Source organism: Zootoca vivipara, chromosome 2 (genome assembly GCF_963506605.1).
Source record: "Zootoca vivipara chromosome 2, rZooViv1.1, whole genome shotgun sequence".
In the NCBI taxonomy this organism is placed as follows: Eukaryota; Metazoa; Chordata; class Lepidosauria; order Squamata; family Lacertidae; genus Zootoca; species Zootoca vivipara.
Window position 1 is genome coordinate 119,155,811 of NC_083277.1, and position 21,652 is coordinate 119,177,462.

At 47.0% G+C, this 21,652-nt stretch overlaps 1 protein-coding gene across 6 annotated transcripts in view; it reads right to left on the reverse strand.

Moving 5' to 3' along the window:
• Nucleotides 1-600: 600 nt before the first annotated feature.
• PDE1B (phosphodiesterase 1B) overlaps nt 601-21,652 on the reverse strand; it is a 164,571-nt gene continuing 143,519 nt past the window's right edge. For all 6 annotated transcript variants that reach the window (XM_060272137.1, XM_060272138.1, XM_035101300.2 and 3 more), the window contains 7 exons: nt 19,215-19,316; nt 17,876-17,996; nt 15,217-15,298; nt 14,875-14,992; nt 7,330-7,466; nt 5,924-6,042; nt 601-3,896 (listed from right to left, as the gene is read on the reverse strand). In XM_060272137.1, coding sequence (XP_060128120.1) covers nt 5,945-6,042; nt 7,330-7,466; nt 14,875-14,992; nt 15,217-15,298; nt 17,876-17,996; nt 19,215-19,316 — 658 coding nt within the window. In that variant the 3' untranslated portion in view covers nt 601-3,896; nt 5,924-5,944. The remainder of the gene's footprint in view (nt 3,897-5,923; nt 6,043-7,329; nt 7,467-14,874; nt 14,993-15,216; nt 15,299-17,875; nt 17,997-19,214; nt 19,317-21,652) is intronic.

The following is a 21,652-nucleotide window of genomic DNA, read 5'->3' on the forward strand; positions in this document are numbered from 1 at the left end:
GCCCCATTAATAAGCTTATCAAGTCTCTGGGTCATTCTCCATAACCACCAGCACACTACCTGTTGACTTTCGCTGCATACATATAATACAGTAACCCTGGTGATTGTCACTGGCTACCAGGGGCCGGGCCTTGTTTCAGCAGCTGTTTCCCATCTTCCCATCACTGCCCCACCCCCACCCCCACCCCACATAACCGTTTCATTCAACGGGGCTGTTTTGCAAGGACCTCCCCACCACCATTCATCTCCTCTTTATCAAGCCTTGACAAGCACTGCCTTTTGCCAGCAGGGATGCTTGAGGAATTTGATCTTCTCACAGTCTGATACGGACTCCCTTGATCTACAGCTCCTGGACAAAAATTCAGCTTGGAATGCAGTTGTGGTGCTGCACTTCTTGGCTCAGAAAAAGCATCGAGATCTGCTTAAAAACCCGTCTTTTGAGATTAAATGCATTTGGAAACACGTATTTTGAGAAACTACTTTGGGGAATGGCACTTAGTGCCTGCAAGGTGCTTTTGTGGTATTTCTGATGGACAGAACCAGAAGAACCAGCCATTTGTATCTCTTCCCCTTCCCTTCCCTTCCCTTTGTTGTTGTTGATCATCACTTTCCTTTTATTCTTTTATTAAGTTTCTTTTACATGCGCATAATTTGGAATTCTGCATTGTATGGAGCTGTTATAAGAATCTGAGTTCAAGAAACAAAACCAAAAAGAAAGAAAGAAAGAAGTTACTGCATGGTAGAAAAATCATGTCCGAGGTACAGACACATACAGAGTTCCACGGACCAAATGTGTTGACAAAGAGGATATTTACAAAGTTCTGGGGCTGGGAGTCAGAGGACAAAGAGGCTAGAGATGGGAACTGCAAGTTTCTTCCAGGTTGGACACTCTGGAAGAAACGGCTGAGTTGGGGTGAAGGTAGCTCCAGCCCTTGACATTCCTTATTCAGCCTCATTCAGTCTCAGGGGAAGCATTCAAAGCACCGGACAGGAAGTCATAGCTGAAGAAGCCCCAAAGAGCCAATTCTCAACCAGGTCCCCATTCCAAGTGCTTACAGCTAGGGAGGAACTGAGGTCCAAATCACACAAGTCATGTGATGAGAGATTTCAGGCTAGGACAGACATTGGTTGCGAAGGAATGGAGGGGGCATCCTGTCTTGCCACAAACAGGAGATTTTTCACTTCTTGTACACCTTCAGCAGCTTCAAATGGCTTCTTGGCCAGAGACCCCCAACTCACCTGACTACAGTCTCTGGAGATTGTATCCAGTGCTAGCCCTATTCAGAGCAGAACCACTGAAATTGATGGACCTATGTTAGTCTACTCTGAGGGGGGGCTAGCACTGAATGCAACCCTCTCTCTCCTTCCACCTGAGAGCTTGTCCATGTCAATATGCATGACCACATTGCCCCAGAATGCACTGGGGTATTCATGAAATAAGTCAGAACAGTCCGCCGTGCCTTTTCCTTTGTTCTTGGAGCCGCTGTACCAATCAGCCCAATGTGTGGATGCAGGACTGTTTCGTGCATTTACTTGGTGCTCAGGACCCTGAATGCTTTCCCGTGTGTGTGTGTGTGTGTGTGTGTATGTGTGTGTGATACCAACAGCTTGAGAGACAATTGAGCGTGTTGGGAAGAAGTCATGTTGGAATTCCCTCCCTTGACATGCTACCTTTCCACAGACAGGGATTTTGAGCCAGGGAGCATTTAATCTGCCATTCCTTCAGTGGGCATTCTACAGTGGCACAGCCCTCATCGAGACTGAACCATATGCTTTATTATATGAATGTAAAGATTGGCCTAAGGCAGAATTTCTCAGTGTCATTTGCTGCCATAATTTAGTGTCAAGTCGCATGGTCATATTGAGAACATGGATTGTCAAGATCCATGCATAATTTGGCAAGTGCTGAAGCATCATGTGGTTGCTTCACCCTGCACTTGATTTGTCTCTCAACCCATTTTCTCCAACTTCTTGCTGGCAACCTCCATTTCCAATACTATACTTCCTTATGCTATAGTGAGGAACCTCTGGCCTGCCGATCTTGCTGAACATCAACTCCCATCATCCCTGTCCCTTGGCTATGCTTGCCAAGGTTGATAGGAGGTGTGGGTCAGTAACATCTGGAGGGCTACAGGTCCCCTATATCTGCTGTAGATGAGCACATGCACAGTAACATAAGGGCACTACTGTGTTATATCAGCTCCTAGGGGCAGCAAGCATTTGGGTTGACATTCCATGAAGGAAGACTTCTCCAGGCTGGGAACTGGCCAGTTCAACCCTTTAACCCAATAGATGATCCCAAATCTCATGAGAACTCACAAGAGACTCTCCATGTACATGTTCTGTGACGCATCTCAACCTCAAGCTACAATCCAATGAGGATCCAAAGCTCTGCTTCTCTTATGGCTCACTTCTTGAAAGAGAGAGAGAGAGAGAGAGAGAGAGGATGAATGCTGAGGTTCAAGCTTACCTAGAAGCAAATCCTCTTACCTGGAAGACATACCTTCAAGATTTCAGATATGTGGGAGTGGTCTGTAGCCAGGACTCAGCAAAGCCCTGGCATTAAAAATGGATTCTGGCTCATGTTAAACCCTGGTCCTGATCTGCAAAACCCTTTGCTCTCCTTCTGCAGGAGATTCCCTCCTCTGAACTCTCTTCACATTCATACAAGATCTCCATCGCACACAGCGATATGATTGCATCAATCAAAAAGGGAGACAGGGTCCTTAACTAAAGACCATCCAAGCCCATGAACTGGCTTTTGAGATCCCATGAATGCACAGATCAATGCATCAATCCATAGAAGATGCATCACTTAGGACGTCCTGTGAGCTATCTATGCCCAGAACCCAGTAGCAGCAGAATAACCAGAATAATCCAACATCCATACTGCACATCCCCTATAGGCAGACAGTATGGATTCAGTCTATGGATGGGATGAGGAACTGCAATTCAACTCTTCCTCTTTACCCGCCCCCCCAAACCCATGTGACCAAATAGCTGCCAGGAAAATGGGTGCCTGTGACTCTCCAACAGATGCCTAAATCTCATCTCACAAGTGGAACCGCAGTTGCCAGGAGTGGGCCACAGATAAAGGTGGCATCCACTTAGGGCTTGGGTTGGGTGTGTCTTTACCAGAGTACCTGGCCACTGTGCAATATAACTATTGCTCCAGAAATGTGAGATTTGATACACTGCAGATCTGAGCCAATCTAATTTAATGCTATAGTGAGTTGAGAGAGGCTGGCTGATCTGGCTTCACAAAAATGGGAGGCTGAGTATAGGGCATACACATTTTGATACAAGGGACAAGGCTTGACCCAGGAGGAGAACTGCAGGTGGAACCTCATACGAGGCATTTGTGGGATGCCATTAATTTAGTCCACCCCTGAGGCCTGCTAGGAGCCATACTGATCATGCAGGGGTGCAATTCTCCCTCCATTCCCTTGACACCCTCCTCCTCCAAAATGCAATTTCAGCCAATACAGTAAAAAATGTGGCAATGGTCTCGGCAGTCACTTCGCTGGATTGGCAGTGAGAAGCCTTATCCGGCCCGTTTGGCACAGCAGGGAGGGGGAAGGGGCTGTGTGTGTGTATGCCCTCGGTGTTGCCGAGGCCATTTGCTAATTGGTGCTTGGGGAACGGGAGTTACATGGGGGGGGGATATGCTTCTCTCTCATTCTCTGCAACTCAGGGATGGGACAGGCAGTGGGTGCTGTGTGATGTCGACATTGTTGACTTGTTAACAGTTGCATTTATCATTATTAATATTATTACTAGTAGTATTGATGGTCACATTCATGTCACACCCTTCTCGAGCCTGGGGAGGCTCCCTCCCTGTGCGAATGATGCTTAGTCGATGGTATTGAAGACTTTGGAGTAAATTGCGTCGGAGACCTGCCAGGAAAAACAGAAACAGCCTCAAGAGTCAGGGTCAGGAGCGTGTCCATGGTCTGGACAGAAAGGAAGCAATTAATACCTTCCACCAGAGTTAAATCATGAAAACAATTCTGATTTGGAATTAACAAAATTAACAATAACTTTTGAAAATAAGAGCAAAAAAGCAACTTTGAGGTTGTATAGAGCATGGCAGATCCTTGTATTTTGTTGGGCTACGGCTCCCATCATCCCAGATCATTGTGTGGCATCGAGCCACACTGACCAAGTGCTAGGCTTGACCAAAGTTTTGGTCAAGCTACATCTTAAATTGTAAAACTCCATTTTGTCTGAGGCATCTCTCATCTTGTCGGTAAATGCAATTTTTAGAATATGTTGCTCAGGCTTATTCAAATCTCTTGATGCACACGAGCTAGACACCTGTTGGGCTGATGTTTGGGAATTTCCCTCGGCCAGCTTGAAACTGGCTTGACCACAAGAAGGTCTAAGTTTGGGAGATATGCAAAGTGATGTCCCAGGCGCTTGAGTAGTAACAGATGCAATACTGTAAAGGGGCAGATCTTTATTGTATGAGATTGTATTTATACTCTGAATATACACATTTGGGTGTGCAGATAGAGAAGCCTTATTCTCCTGCAACACCATATTGATTTTGTCAACAGAACCAACAGAACTTAGAAACGACTGCCTGGACTTTTGTGGTCAACTGGTCCAAATGTGTGGAGTCTTGAAATTGGTTAAGGCAGGCTTCCTCAACCTCGGCCCTCCAGATGTTTTTGGCCTACAACTCCCATGATCCCTAGCTAGCAGGACCAGTGGTCAGGGATGATGGGAATTGTAGTCTCAAAACATCTGGAGGGCCGAGGTTGAGGAAGCCTAGGTTAAGGTGGCTGGGGATGATGCGAGTTGTAGTCCCACAGTATCTGGGAGGCCCAAGGTTGAAGAACCCTGTATTAGAGTGGGGCTGAAGAAACTGTGCCCCCCCCAAGATGTTGCAGGATTACAACTCGCATCATCTAGGACTTTTGGCCATGCTGGCTGGGGCTGATGGGAGTTGGAGTCCAACAAATGTATGAAGGGCCACAGGTTCTCCAGCCTTGCTCTTAGGTAAGGACTATACCACTAAACTGCAAAAATCTGGGGCACAGTTATTGCTTATTAAAAACTGGCTAGGTGGGTTGTTATTTAACACACCTGAATGTTTTGCCACTAAAAACAAACAAACACCCTCTATACAGAAAACTGCTCTGTCAAGAAAAAGGTAGCAGCTTCCTTGATGTAGGGCTGTTTCTTCTTCCCTGCCCCTCTGGCTTAGAATATTGAAATTCTGGGACAGTGGCAAACCTGAATTTTGGGGACCCTGAATCTTGAACTGTCATGGGGCCGCTTCGCAACCAGCAACGAAGTCTGGGTAACTCCTGTTCTCTTCTTCACTGGGGTTGTTCCATGGCAGTTCACCACACCTTTACAACATCTGTGCTACTGACTCTCAAACCTTGGGATTGTTGAAATGCACACAACAAAAAATTAATCAATTGAAGCTGTGCAACTCCAATTGGGTCTACTAGACCCCCCACCAAAAAAATTAGGCAATGTGGACTAGTCACTTCTGGGGTCCCCCTGCGATTAGAGGCCCTGACGCTTAAGCTTCATTAGATCCACCCCTGTTCTGGGACAAGCAAGTCATCAATGCAGGGGTGTTGTTAGGAGGTAGCCCATGGGCCCCAAACCCCAGTTCTTTTGTGCTGGGCCCTAGACTCCCTATCTCTTTCCCCTCCCCACTTTTTAATCTTAGCCTTTTTATTCTTTAAAAAATACAAACTTGGCTTACAGGCCTGCTGAGTGTGATGCAAAACACCGGTGAGATTCCAACCACCTCAATCTTAAATTGTTCAGAGACCTACATTTGCATCTGTGCATATAAATCCGGAAATACAAATCGGATGGGGATTTGCGTCAAAAGCATGGTCTCCCAGCTCTCTTAGAATTCCTAGCAGCACCCCTGTATCAGAAGGCAAGGCACTCACCTTGCTCCCCCACGGGCTGTGCTATTCCACGTTGCCGTTCTGATTGTGCTGGTTTCCAGGCGTGCGCGCCTCCTCCTCGCAGGGTGAGAGCTCATCGATGGATGTCTGGTTTGTAATCCCTAAAGAGGGGGGAAGGCATTAGCATCAGGGGGTTGTGGGTACCGGTGCCAAGAACAAGAGACCCATCAGAAGGTCAGGAGGAGTGAGGGGGCGGGTAAGGTAAGACGAAGGGAGCTTAGGAAGATGTAGGCCCTGAAAAAGGATCTAGAGGGAGCAGGAAACCCGTGAACCCCCTAGAGACTTTGGACTCCAAATCCCATTGGCCCCAGCCGGCATTGCCAGTACTCAGGGATGATTCCTACTGTATATCCAGAGGGCCAAAGATTCCCTGTCAATGGTCCAAAAGAAGGGAAGGAAATGCCATAAATAACTTGGGTCACATCCACTCCGTGCATTTAAAGCACTATTCTACCACTGTAACAGTCTTGGTTTCCCCCAAAGAATCCTGGGAAATGTAGTGTGTTAAGAATGCCGAGAGTTGTTACACAGACCCCACACAGAGCTATAATTCTCAGGATTCTTTGGAGTAAGCCATGACTATTAAAGTGCTTTAAATGTATGTTGCAGAAAGATGAGTCCAGTACCAATTGATGTGTGAATACCTGAACAAGCATACATTCCTCAAGAACTGCAAAAACTGAGATTAGGAAATGTTAATGTTAGGTTTGTTTAGTTTTTTAAGAAAAAAAACTATCAGTCATGTTGATGGATTTACATATTAACTTTTCTATTTATTCTTGCTTATAAGCTGCTTTTATAGAAGAGCGGGATATGAATACAACACAGCAATAGTATTAGGAGAGGCATGGCAAGAGCAGGGCCTTTTCTGTGATGACTCCCCCCATTTTTATTTAAATTTAAATTTTTATTTATTAATACTTATTCAAAGATATACAGAAAAACATACCCAGTAGAAAATATCTTTTTTATAATATATTGAGATAAAACAGCTACTTGATCTAAAAAAAGAGCAAAGTCAGAAGGAAGAAAATACAGAAAAGGAGAAATCTAAAGAAGGATAAAGCAGCCTAGAGGGGCATTAGGGAAGATGCAAATGGAAATTAAGAGAAAGAATGATTACATCATTGGCAATCAGATTGTGTTCGAGGGCTTGTTCTTAATGGCCTTTTTGTTACAAGGTCAGGAAGTGGATATTTGGGGTGAATTTACATATTACATGTGCATGGAGCCCACAAAATTTTCTTTTTTCTTAACAGTTTGGGGAAGGGGCAGTATTGACCACAGCTCCCTTACAAACTTGACCAGGAAAATTGATCCAACACAACTAAATCTGTCCCCCTACTCACAACAAAGAGACATCCCTCTGCCCCACTGTCAACCCATACCACTGGCAGCTCGTTCCTTCCACTTCTGTTTGTTCTCTTGGATGTACTTTGTCCAGGTGGAACGGAAGCTGTTGATGTCAGCATTGATGTCTCCCAGTTCAGCATGCTCATCGACAGAGGGCTGGCGCCAATGGGAACTGCAAGAAGTGAGATACACCATCAGAAGAACCTTGCAAATCCCCAGAATCAAGGGCAATAAAGGGCTGTTCCTGCCATGCAGCTCTCTTCTTTGGCCAGGGCTGTCACGCTGGCTGGACTCCTCTAGGGACAGACTCAGGGCCCCTGGAAGCAGTTCCTTGGTTTTGGCCATGCTTCCACTTTATACTCCCTTACTTAGCCTTGAGCACAGTGTTTCTCTGTGTAGGAAATCAACTTCTCTTTGTCTTCCCGCCCCCAACTCCTATTTTGTATTGTACATTTTAAGTCAGGGATGGGGAAACTTGGGGCGCTTCAGATGTTGCTGGACCAGACCACCCATCATCTCTGGCTACTGGACAGGCTGGCTGGAATGGATGGGAGCTGGAGGGCCACAAGTTCCCCATCCCTGCCCCGTTTTCAAACAGGAAGGGAGGAGGTATTCTTTTTTAAAAAATTAAAAAATAGTAATACCCACAAATAAAAATCTAATCAAATGAAAGACTCTCCTGTGAACTTGCCCAGCTTTGGGAGTGACAACCAAGACAGGAACAGGAGCGGAGGGGGTGGGGTGGGTGGAAGGATCCATGTTTCTCCCTTGGGCACCCCCAAGCCAGATGCATAAAGAACAGCCTGCATGCTGAGCCACGCCAAGGCAATTTCCAGCTACAAAGGGGCCCGTTGATGTGAAGCCCGACATTGCCGCTGGCGGTGCTGCTTGGCGCTTGCCTCATGGGAGTTTGGGGGCGCACAAGCTCTGCCAGAGCTGGCACCTTGAAAGGTTCCAATTGATCTCACAGGCTGACACAGGCTCCCTTTGGTCTTCGCTGCCTTCCCCTGACAAGCAGGCGACAGGCAATCAAGAGGGGAAGCACTCCACAGCCCCCCAAAACTCACAGGGAGGGAGGGGTGGAAAATGAAAAAAGCCCCTATTATTCTTCAAAAGAAAGAAGGCTGGCTGACTCCCCCACAGCAAGCTTATGTTTCAAAAGCTGAACTTCCCCTCCAGTCCCGGCCCTCCCATCCATGACAAGACCACTGGCATCCATGACTTGATCGTGGATGGAGGACTTGACCTGGCATGTGTAACAGAGACTTGGTTGGATGAACCAGATGGGCCTGTTTTAACTGCTGCTTGTCCACCAGGTTTCTCTTACGCACAGCAACCCAGGGCTTGTGGGTGGGGCGGGGGGGGGGGTTGCAGTGATTTTTTAGGAAGTCATTAGTTTGCACCAGGCGTCCTATTGGGAAGACCCAGTTCTCCGAGTGTATCTTCTGGAAGTTAGGCAATGGGGCAGTACAGGATTCCTTCTGGTGTACCGACCTCCTCGCTGCACCAAGGATTCCCTGCCCAAGCTGCTTCAGGTCATGGTGGATGTTCTCCTGGAGACACCTAGTTTGGTTGTCCTAGGGGATTTTAATATCCATGCCGACACGAACCTACAAGGGACCGCTCGGGACTTCGTGGAAAGCATGGCCTCCATGGGGCTGTCCCTGAATAAGTCTGGCCCAACTCATAGCCGCGGACATCTCTTGGACCTGGTGTTTACCTCTATGGATGTTGGTGATCTGACACTAAGTAAAAGCAAAACTAAAGAAGTGCCATGGTCAGATCACTACCTGGTGCAACTGGACTTCTCCGTGACCCTTCCCCTCTGCAGGGAGGTGGGACCTATTTGGATGCCCATGCCACTTAATGGATCCAAATGGTTTCCAGAGAGTGGTAGGGATGCTTTATCCCATGTTGATGGCCTTTCAGCCGATTCCCTGGTGACCCGCTGGAATGTAAACCAGGGTTATTGACTGTTTGGCTCCGAAGCACCCTCTCCGATTGCATGAAGCCCGGACAGCCTCATGGTTTTCCACAGATCTGATGGCAATGAAACAATAGCTGAGATGGCTAGAGCGCCGGTGGCAGATAACTCATTCTGAATCTGTCCGGACATGGGTTAGAGCTCAATGTCGAGCCTACCAAGTGGCGGTAGCAACAGCGAAGAAGACTTTCTTCACCGCCTCTATTGCATCTGCAGAAAACAACAGCAGGAGACTTTTTCAGGTGGTTCACAGTTTAGTGGAACCACCTGCTCCATCAGGGCCCAGTACAGGCCACATGATCTACTGTAACGATTTTGCAAAATGTTTTGCAGATAAAGTCGCTCAGATTCAGGAAGAGGTAGACTTCACCGTGGGAGCAGGTCTGTCTAGTCAAGTTGTGTGGGATCAATTCCAATCTGTTACCTCCAAGGATGTGGACAGGTTGCTTGGACGAGTGAAACCAACCACCTGTCTCCTTGATCCTTGCCCATCCTGGCTTATAAAAGCTAGCCGGGAAGGGCTGGGCGATGGGCTTCGTAGGTTGGTGAATGCTTCTCTATGTGAGGGAGCCTTCCCACATCCACTGAAAGAGGCCATTATTAAACAGCTTCTTAAAAAGCCATCTTTAGATGCGGCCAATATGGCCAACTATCGCCCAGTCTCAAATCTTCCATTCTTGGACTTCCGGTTCGTCGCGGCGGTGAGAAGGACGCAGGGACTTCGCGTGCCGAGGTCCCTGGCTTCTCGGAGGGGGGGGAAGTCCGCAGAGCGAGCGGACTCCCCATAAAAGCATCGGATAGAGAGTTCTGATGACTTAGGCGTCCAGCAGCTGCTCCGTTTGGCGGATCCCCCGCCGCCCGAGAGCTCAATAGAGCGATCGTGAGCCGGCGGGGTTGAACCGCGGGAGCCATTTTGGGCCACATCTTACCTCCGGGGAAGCGAAGCTCCGAGTCCTGACCCGGCAAGCGGCGGATTCTTCCGATTTAAATTAAAGATTTCCAAAGAAGTAAGTGGAACTTTGATCTGGATTCTAAATTTGCCGATTGGAAAAATAGGAGAGACTTTAAAGTAACGGAAGCCGGTCTCTTCCTAATGGGAAACTGGGAGGCGATTTAAAAAAAAAAAACCTAAGCCGAACAACGAAAGAATTTGGAGTTGTGGACCCGAGAGGGAAAAAAGACTTTTTTGGAACCATCTCAGCCCCCGAGTCCGGCACCCCTTGAGGTACAGCGGCATTAAGGGGAAGAGTGTTTTGACAGCTGTCAAAAGCTGTCAAACTGTCAAAAGACCGGGTGGATTGATTGCATTGTCGAACAGTTAAAAATTGTTTGAAAACGTGATAGAACTATTTAAATTGGAAGTAAGAACGGATTTGGGATTGAGTTAAGAACTAAGGAAAAGAACAGCCAAAATGGAGTCGATCGTCTGAGAAAGGAATTTTCCAGTACCCATTGTTCCCTACCCCCTGTTTGTCTGCGGTTACAAGAAGTATGAAAACAAAGCTTTCTCGAGCCTTCCAGGAAACTGTGCTGAACTATCTGCTGTCATGGGAAGACTTTTACAAGGAACGGCAACATCTCAACTTATCACCAGTCGAGACTGAAGTCCAAGTCCAGGACTTAGAGGATAATTTAGATTTGGAGACTGCTGAGTCTGAGACTGTGTGTGAGGAGAAACAATTGGATGAAAGTATTGAAGAGGACTTGGACTATGTTAAATTTGTTTGGGATGAAGCAAAATATGATTTCCAAAAGGAAGAAAAACAAGCAGAACAAGAAGATGAGAGGCAAAGGAACTTAAAGACTAATGGAATTGAAGATCCTGGAGGGGTTAAAATGTGGAGTGGTGTTTTTGAGGGATGGGAAGGACAGGGGCAGGGGGGGCAAAGGTCTGGAGATGGATTTGGGAAAGAATGGGTGTGGGGTAAAAACTTTAGTTAAAAGGTATTGTTTTGGTTTTTGAAAGACGGTTTTCGAAATCTTGGCATGATAATGGAAACGCTGAACCAATTGGGGGAAAAAGACTTAGGGAGAGGAGATGGAATGTAAAAAAGAAAGGGAAAAAAAGTTATGTTTTCTTAAGGGAGCATAAGAATGGTTTGGGAAAGAATTTTTAAGTTATTGTAAATTTTTGTAAGTTAAGTGAGGTGTTTAGGCAAGAAAGCGGCCTACCCCCCTCTCCTTATTCTGAGGCACTCAGTGGCAGGGGGTGCCCAGATGGGTGAGGAGGAAATGGAACCTTGGAAGTGCTGTGCCCTGCGGGTTCCTCTTGTGGCAGGAGGGGACCTGTGGGAGGGCAGCATGAAAAAGGAGGAGGATTGAGTTAATATTATAAGATTAAGATTTGAAACTGAGTTGGAAAATTCGCCACAAGTAATCGGAATTTGTTAGGAAAACCATGAGGAAGACTATCGAGGGAGTCGCAATTAAAATGTTAAAATAACAAGAACTGTGAAGTTTCAACTTTTCCCAATTTTCTTTTTCTTTTTTTTTCTTTTTTGTTTGTTGTGTTGTATGTTTGTAAATATGATTATGAAAGAGTTGGGGGATGCAAATCCCCATAACTCCTTCCTCCCTGTTCTCTCAGTGGCAGGGGGGGGATAGGGGGGGAGGAGGGAGGGGGAAGCTGAACTCAACTCACAATTGGACCCCTTTGATTCTTAAAGCACACGGGTTCCACTGGTGGCAGAAGTGGACCGGTGGGTGGAGGGAAAATGAAGGGACAGTGCTATATTGTATGTTTTGTTTGTGTCTGTCTTTTTTGAAAATTAATAAAAATCTTTTTTTAAAAAAAATCAAATCTTCCATTCTTGGGCAAGGTAATTGAGCGAGTGGTTGCTGAACAACTCCAGGCACACCATTGACCATGACATCCTTCTGGATCGTCTAGAAGGGTTGGGAGCTGGGGGCACTGTTATACAGTGGTTCTGCTCCTTCCTCCTGGGCGGTGTTCAGAAAGTGGTGGTGGGGGATGAGTGTTCAGACCCCTAGGCTCTCACTTGTGGGGTGCCTCAGGGTTCTGTCCTCTCCTCCATGCTTTTTAACATCTACATGCAGCCGCTGGGAGAGATCATCAAGGGGTTTGGGCTGGGTGTTCATCAGTATGCGGATGATACCCAGCTCTACCTCTCTTTCAAATCAGAACCAGTGAAGGTCCTGTGTGAGTGTCTGGAGGCGGTTGGAGGATGGATAGCAGCTAACAGACTGAGGTTGAATCCTGACAAGATAGAAGTACTGTTTGTGGGGGACAGGAGGCGGGCAGGTGTGGAGGACTCCCTGGTCCTGAATGGGGTAACTGTGTCCCTGAAGGACCAGGTGCGCAGCCTGGGAGTCATTTTGGATTCACAGCTGTCCATGGAGGCGCAGGTCAATTCTGTGTCCAGAGCAGCTGTTTACCAGCTCCATCTGGTACACAGGCTGAGACCCTACCTGCCTGCAGACTGTCTCGCCAGAGTGGTGCATGCTCTAGTTATCTCTCTCTTGGACTACTGCAATACGCTCTACGTGGGGCTACCTTTGAAGGTGACCCAGAAACTACAACTAATCCAGAATGTGGCAGCTAGACTGGTGAGTGGGAGCGGCCACTGAGACAACATAACACCGGTCCTGAAAGACCTACATTGGCTCCCAGTACGTTTCCGAGCACAATTCAAAGTGTTGGTGCTGACCTTTAAAGTCCTAATTGGCTTCGGTCCAGTATACCTGAAGGAGCATCTCCACCCCCATCATTCTGCCCCAACACTGAGGTCCAGCACCGAGGGCCTTCTGGCTGTTCCCTCATTGCGTGAAGCCAAGTTGCAGGGAACCAGGCAGAGGGGCTTCTTGGTAGTGGCGCCCGCCCGCCATCAGATGTCAAAGAGAAAAACAACTACCAGACTTTTAAAAGACATCTGAAGGCAGCCCTGTTTAGGGAGGCTTTTAATGTTTAATAGATTACTGTATTTTGTTTTTCTGTTGGAAGCCACCCAGAGTGGCTGGGGAAGCCCAGCCAGATGGGCGGGGTATAAATAAATAAATATATTATTATTATTATTATTATTATTATTATTATTATTATTATTACTATTTTATGATGATGGGGCAATGAGGCAGCCACCTCAGGGGTTGGGCCACATGCCCTCTCCGGCTAAGCTAGCCCATTGCCCCCAGGTGCTGTGGAGGTCACTGTCCTATTGACAGTGTTGAAGTAAGACTCAGCAGATATTCCTTATACATGGAAGGGGGCAGGGGGGCACCATCTTGGCCTTCACCTTGGGCTTCGACCAGCCCTGTTTTCCCCAAATCCCCAACACTGGGACTTGCAGGCTCAATGTGGGAAATTGGTCCCTGGCAAGATGCATTGTCCCTGCGTCCCCATCCCCATCCCCAATGGCTGGGCCAACCAGCGTCCTGGCAGGGTCTAGAGCTCAAGTACCAGGTTCAATGCCTGGTAGCTCCAGTTAAAGGAGAATCAGTCTGCCAAAGATGGGGAGTGCCCACAGCACTTGGCCACAGCAGCCAAGAGGGAAAATCATGGGCTTGATGTAACATAGCATGAAGCACCTTGCTCTGTTCTATTGTATTATTTTCCTGCATAGGAGTGAATGAAAACCATGCATTTACTGGAAAAATAAAAAGGTACATCCAGGGGCACTATTGGTGGAGCGGGGTATTAAACTCCATGCCCTCCTTTCATCAGTGAGAAACAGGCCTGCTCCTTTCTGCATTGCCCCTAAACTCTGTGCAGACTTCCCCAATATGGGTACCCTCCATACCAGGGCTGGTTGAACTGCAGTGCTGATCATCCCTGACCATTGGCTATGTTGGTAGGGGCTGGTGGGAGTTGTAGTCCGGCAGTGTTCTTGGGCATCACATTGGCCGCTCCTGCTCCTGATGTTATTAGACCACAACTCTCATCGTCCCTGACCATTGCCCATAATGGCTGAGCCTGACGGGACTTAACTCTAAAATATCTGGAGGGCATCAGCTTGCAGAAGGCTGGGCATAACAGAATACAGTGGAACCTCGGTTCTCGAACGTCTCCGTTGACGAACAATTTGGAACCTGAATGCCAAAAATCCAGAAGTAATTGCTTCCATTTCTGAATGCACCTCCGAAGTCAAATGGCTTCCGAGGTGTGTTTCTCCATTTTGTCAATGGATTTTGCTGACCGCCCTTTGATCTTCAGTTGTCTAATGTTTTGGAAGTCGATCAGTCTTCCGGAATGGATTACGTTTGAAAACCAAGGTTCCACTGTATCAGGAAACTGGCTTTATAATCATAAGTAGCCAAATGCTTGTCATTATGTTTGGAGGACTGCAGGTATGCTGTCCAGGGATACTATCCCCAGGAGGGGTGATATAGTCCATAGTATAGGGAGCATACCATTAAGTAACAGGAATGGGCTTCACTCAAGGACACCAACCCTGCTCTCTTGTCCCTAGTGAGCTCAGCCATTGAGAATCAAGCCACCTGTTATTGCCCTATCATCACCCTGGGTTATTTTTTATTGGTCACATTAGCATTAGAGAAGCCGGTCTCTCTTTCTCTAGAACTGGTTCTGGCTGCTTCTCCATGCCAGTGCTCCTCTCCTCCCCAGCCCTCCCTGTGTGCAAACCTGCTTTGCTGGCTGGAGGATTTGTTCTTGGAGCCTTCCTCCACCAGGGGGATGACCATCTTCTCAGCCACGTCCGTCAGAACTTGGAAAGTGGGCTCCACGATGAAATCAATGAAGCCTGTGGAAAGGAAGAGGCCTTAACAACAGGGCTGGGGACTCCTCCGCTCCCCCAGACACCATGGTGCACCACAGAGAGGGATGATATCTAGTGGAAAAGAATGGCAGCAGGATGAAGAAATAAGGTGGCAGATGGAGCAGGACTGGTGGTGAGCCCCACTAGGGAAGGAGATGCTGGCTGCGAGGGCCTCACCAAAGAATACAGCCTGCTATTGTGCAACTCACCAATCTGGGACTGAGCCACCAGCGTGGATGTACGATCACACAAAGGAGAGAAAGGCAAACCAAGCTCAGCCTCTTTGTCCCCCTAGAGAAAGCAAAAGCAGCATCAGAACCAACCCTAAGAACAAGACATCTGAGCCAGACAGACTGGTCCTGGGGTGGCAAGCATGGCTACTATTGTGCTGTGAAGCATAGACTATTACTCTTCAGGGGAAATGCTGCAACTGCTGTAAAATCCTGAGACTTGGTTTGGTTTGGTGTGGTGTGGTGTGGTGTGTTTAAAACCAAACACACATGTACCCAAACACACATGTACCCAAACACACATGTACCCATGGCTACAGACTAGCAGCATAGGGAGTAGAAATGAAAACAAACAGGCCACCTGATAAGATACATTGCCTGGAGATCATAAATGTATGGCTTGCAATGGCCAGGGGTTTATGGTACTTCCTTCAACACAGCTCTTAGTCTCTGCTCAGGAATCCTAGTCTTTCTCTAAGGGATGCCTCCTACAAAATATTTTGCACTCCCGACTTCCGGTCTGGCGCCATTGGAAGCCGGAGGGGAATTTTCGGGCTCTGAGGTTCCCGGCGCCTCAGAGGGGGGGTAGAGCCGCTCGGGCGAAGCGGCCACCCGGAGAACCCCCAAATTTGGCTTTTCGGGGACGTGGGTACCCAGCTGAGCTCCTTTGAGCCCCGTTCGCCGCCCGACAACCCCCTTTTTGGGGGAGGACGTGCGCAGGCAGAGCGGAACGGAGCCTTGGGTCTTTTCGCTACCTCTGAGGCGGTAAGCTCCGTACCGGCGACAACGCGCGCTAGATACCTCCAAAGAAAGAAATTTGGACTTGTAAGTAAAGAAATTTTAAAAATTTGGACGGAATTGGGACACAGGAGGGGAATTTAAAAGAAAACGGAGGTCGTTCCCCCCCCCCTACCGAGGTACCATCAAGCAATTGCAGAGCCTGCAGCCATAACGCTGGAACAGGACTCTGGACTTTGCTAAAAAGCAATTTGAACCCCTCCCCGGTGGTAGCGGAGCCAAGGGGAGGTGAGTGATATTTAATTTGGATCTCCGCAAATTTTGGATACAAATAAGAACAAACTCTCCGGTAGCGGGGTGACAGAAGCCTGGATGTACCGGCCAGCCAAAAAAGGACTTACTCTCGGGCACAAGAGCCTATGCGCCATATTGTAATTTGAGAAGACAAAGGACGGAGATAGTCAAAATAACCAGACATGTTGTGTGAGAAAGAGTTGCAAACTGTGTGGGAAAAAGTGCAAGAGGTGATGCAGGGAGTTAAAGAATATACGAGACTGACAAAGTTATGCATTGAAAACCTACGCCAACCCCTCTCCGCTGACAGCACTGACGCACAGACTGAAACTTTAGAAAATAAAAACTTCAATTTTTCAAGACAAGAAGACCGAAAGGAGTTACAGACTTCGAACGAAGTGCAGCCGGTGGGAGAGGCTGCACGGGACATGAGTTACAAAAATAGAACTGTATCCGATAGAGACTCCCAGGACCTGTGTCTCCCAGTGAGAGAGGGAGAGCAGGTTCCTGGAAAAAATAATCAAGCTGTGCCAAAGACCGAAGTGAAGGCCTGGGTTCGAACCTCCTTAGTGAGAGAGGGGAGGCAAGAACCAGGTGAAGAACATGCTAATTGGGAGGCTAAGAAAAAGGAACAACTGGACTGGGGATGGCAGAGGGGTTGGTGGAGCGAAGAAGCTGGGCTGAAGTGGGTGAGAGATGGAGTGGGTTGAGAGGAATTGTAAACAAAGGGACGGATTAAATGGTTTGGATTTGGACTGAACACATGAGCTGATTGGGATATCCAGGGGAAAGTCATCCGGTGGAGGAGGGGGGACATTAGGTTTTTAAAATCGTAATTGGAGGGAAAGAATATTTGTTTTGATAAGTTAGAATAATTCTAGTGAAAATTTAAGAGGCTAAAGGGTGTAATTAGAGGCTTAATTAAATTGGTAATGCGGTTTAAAGAATTGTATATGTTAGAATGCTAAATTGTATATGTTAGAATATTTTTTGGTGAATAATTGGAGAGATTTCAATTTAATTAGAAAATTGCTAAATAGGGGTTATATTTAGGCTCGGGAAGGGAGGAGCGGGGAAGTCAATGTTATGATAATGTGATGAATAATAGATTGGTATTATTTTCTTTTTTCCTTTTGTTTTTGCTTTTTGTCTGGTTTTTTTTCTTAGTTATTTTTGCTTTTTGCTTTTTTCTGTCATTTTTTGGACTTTTTCTTTTTTTGATGATTGGTTATATGGTTATATGGAGATAATGATATGAATGGAAATTTTAAGTTGAAAATGACAATAAATATAATGTAAAAAAAAAATATATTTTGCACTCCCAATTAAAAACTAGATCCCAGTTTCAAAACTGCACTCAAAACTGAAAGGAACACACAAGCATGTTTTCATGGATTTGCCTCAAAATGCTCACAGTGGAAGGAAGGTGGTTGAGAGATTCCTTTCTTGCTTGCAAATATTTTGAAGGGAAGAATGTAAAATCACATGCATGCACCCCTTCCTACATTATGTCTTGTGTGTCTGTTTTGTACTGGAGTCACCTGTACGCAAACCTAATAATCCCAGAGGAAACAGGCCTCTGGATCACAGCGGTCACAGGATATACCTGTCGGAAGAATTCTTCCATGAGGGCCTTGGTCCATCGGGAGTGCACCGTCCACTGTTTGGTGGGGTGGCTGATGTCGGCTGCATGCAGCAACAAGGAGAGTGCTTTTGACTTGTCAATTCTGGAAAAGTATTATCATGGAAATAATGAGGACAGAGTAGGATCTTACCTCTGGCACACCCCACCTTCACCCGGCCTACAGGGTAAGGCTGCTTTCATAGGCAGCCACAAACCCACTTGCCAACTCGCCACAGACAAGTGATCTTAGCCATCTGGCCAAGCAGGTCACATAGCACCACACAGATCCCTATTGTGAAAGTCTCATTTCCACTGCACTTTTCAAGCAGGCAAGAAAAAGGGAGAGTCCCTTCCAAGCAGTTGGGGAACTCGGGGAAAAGTTCTGCTGTTTCTCATTTTCTCCAAATGAGATTTGACCCTGCCCTTTTTCTCAAGCCCTCTTGCGCATGCCAGAAGTGGCAACCAAAAATAATGGCTGACTGGCAAGCCAATGTCCATATTTATGGGCCTCTGTGCTTCAGTACAACCAGAACTCCTGAAAATAAGTCATGACTTTATAGATAAGTTGGTGGCTCAGTTAGTAGAGCATGAGGCTCTTAATCTCAGGGTTATGGGTTCGAGCCCCATATTGGGCAAAAGATTCCTGCATTGCTGGAGGTTGGGCCCTCCTGGTCTCTTCCAACCTCAATGCTACAACTCCATGACTCAAAACATAATGGGCTAAATAAATTGTTTCAAGTCCACCTTTGAGGGCTTCTCTCACACTGGTTCTGTGCTGGTATTCTGTCTTTCTTTGGTCTATTCTGAGAAAAACAGAGTCCTTCTGCTGGTACCATTCCCACAAAACCTGCTCCTTCTGAAAAGCCCTGAGACTCCTTTTTCTTTCCATAACTCCTTTAGTGAAATGCCATTAATAGAGGACAGGTTCCCCAGCATAACTAGAGCTAGGCTGAAATAAGCGCCTCTCCCTTTGGGCTTCAGACCTTCAGACCAGCATTGTCCTGGATCTGAATTGACTTGGATACATCAGCACATCGCCAGTTCTGATTGTCTAGCCAGATCTGTGATGTCATCACATTCACTGGAACACTGCCAGCTTGACATCTCTGGCCTTACCAAGTCACTGTTACTCTGCAAGGCTGGAAAACATTAGGGCTCAGGTCCCACTGTCCCTGTCACCCCTCCCTTGGGCACCTCCACCCATGCCATATGGTCAGTGCCAAACCCCTCTCCCCACTTTAAGACATACCTATCATCTCAGCCCATCCATCCTTAAGTGTAGCCCCTGCCTCCCCTGTAGTCTCCTTCTTCTGCCACTTACCGCTCAAGCTGCTGCAGGGAGGTTTTCATGGACTTGACTTGCTGGAAGTGGCAGGACATGTCCGTAGCCAGAACCATTTCAATCACGAGTGACCGGAGTTCCCTGCACCACATAAAACAGAAGGAAAGAGATATTGGCACAGACTTTTCCTGTGTGTTTCATAAAATCATAGAGTTGGAAGGGGCCTTGTAGGCTGTATAGTTCATTATTCTTGTCTCCCCAGATGTTAGACTACAACTCCTATCATTCACAGACAGCTAAATCAGCTGTGGATGATGGGAGTTGTAGTCGTAACAACATCTTGGGACTCAAGGTTGAAGAATGCAAGAACACTGGTCTAGTCCAAAGCCCTGCACAATGCAGAAAATCCAGAGCAAGAGCATCCCCAACAGAAGGCTGTCCAAATCCTCTGCTTCAAGTCTTCCAGAGGGGGAGAGCAAACCACTTCTCTAGGTAATTGGTTCCATTATTGAACTGCTCTTACCATCAAGAGGTTTCCCATGATGCATAAGCAACAATCTACCCTCCTGTAACCAGGGCTGGCACGTCCATTAAGGCGAACTAGGCAGCTGCCTAGGGCGCCAAAAGGGAGGGGGCGCTGGCCAGGCTGCCCGCCCCCCCCCCCGGTGCTGCCTGGGGCTGCCCCCTCCACGCCCTCAGCTGTTGAGCAGCTTCAGGCCGCTCTCCGGAGGTGCGCGGGGAGCACGAGCCTGGGGCCGCCTCGGCCGCCTTTCAGCCAAGGAACTCTCTCTCTCTTTTTCTACTTTTTTATTTTTTCCTATTTCCTATTTTTATTTTTTCTATTTTCTCTTTCTCTTTTTTCTATTTTTTTCTTTTTATTTTTTATATATATTTTATTTTTTATTCCACTTTTATTTTTTTCTAAAAAAGGTCAACAACTCTTGGAAATGCCAGAAGGTGATCTAGCCTAGGGCACAAAAAAACCTAGCACCAGCCCTGCCTGTAACTTGAACCCATTGGATCTAGTTCTGCCCTTGGGGCAGAAGGGCACATGTATTTTCTGTGTGACAGCTCTACCACCTGTACCATGATCTCCTCTTCTTCTTTAGTTTAACTATGGAACTTGCCCTCACAGGAGGCCATGATGGCCACCAACCTGGATAGCTTTAAAAGAGGATTAGACACATTCCTGAGGTACAAGACTATCAACGGGGCTATATTCTACCTCCACTGCCAGAGACAGTATATGTCTGAATACCAGTTGCTGTCAAAGGAGGACTGAGTGCTGTTGCGCTCATGCTCAGCTTGCAGGCTTCCCACGGGCATCTGGGCAGCCACTGTGAGAACAGAATGCTGGACTGGATGGGCTCCTGGTCTGATCCAGCAGGCTCGTCACATGTCCTTACACCCAGTGGAGCCCTGACATTTGATGAGAATAGAAAGGATCTATCCATTTGGTCATCATGAATTGCCAGATTTGAGCAGATGACCTTTGATTCTGTTCCAAGATGGCACAAACACCCAAGCCCCCTGTGTGTCAGGTAATAACACTGCTGCGATGTGCTTTCTAAATGACCGCTAATATTGGTGGTTATATCTTTTGCCCTGCATCCCAGGAGTCATGAGAAGCTCAAATGGCATTGAGTCACATAAATGCCTGTCTTCTGGTGGATATGTTCCCAAATATAATACATCTTCTCATGTACTCTTGCCTCCAGGAAGCCTTTGCAATGTTAAGCTTCCCAGCCTCCCAGCAAGGCCTTAGTAACTATAATACATTTATCAGAGCCTGTCCAACCCTATCCAATTTCATTCTTTTTCTGAAGATGAACGGATTCAATAGGTAATCATCATCACAACTGTTTAGTCCTGTGCAGCTGCGTTTGAAGGAGAATTCTGTAAAACTCAAAAGCTTACTCCCACTATTTCTTAGGACTGAACAAAAGATATAATCATGCTTCTTCCATGTATAGGCACATCCAGACCATCATTACAAAGCATCTGGCTACCCAGCATGCATAAGGGTGTTCTGTAAATTCCAGGAGGAAGCCAATCATGATGGGTCTCCATCAGAAGCGTATGGAAGGGGGGCAGCTGTGTAGTTGGGTCTTTCCTATACCCCTCTTTTTTCTCCAAGTGGTGTGATCCATGCAAGTATAAAGCAATTGCACAATCTGCAAATAGGGAATTCTCACAGAAGGTGAAAGGGGTGAGGACTGGCCTGTAGGGAAACCAAGTGATGTATCGTGAAAGGTGAGCTGCCTATAGAGCCTCATCTGACCCTGTCAAGTTGACCTATAGAAACAACCCATGGGTTGCTTTTGAGTCTGGTCAGGGAGCAGGTCTGGATATGGGTAATGAAAAGAGTGTGGAAACTGTCTTGGGCCAGGAAAGGGTTCCAAACCCAGGGCGCTGGGCAAAAGATGCCTGTGGGTCTCTTTGATATTATACAGCTGCCTAGGAAGGTGATGTGGGTT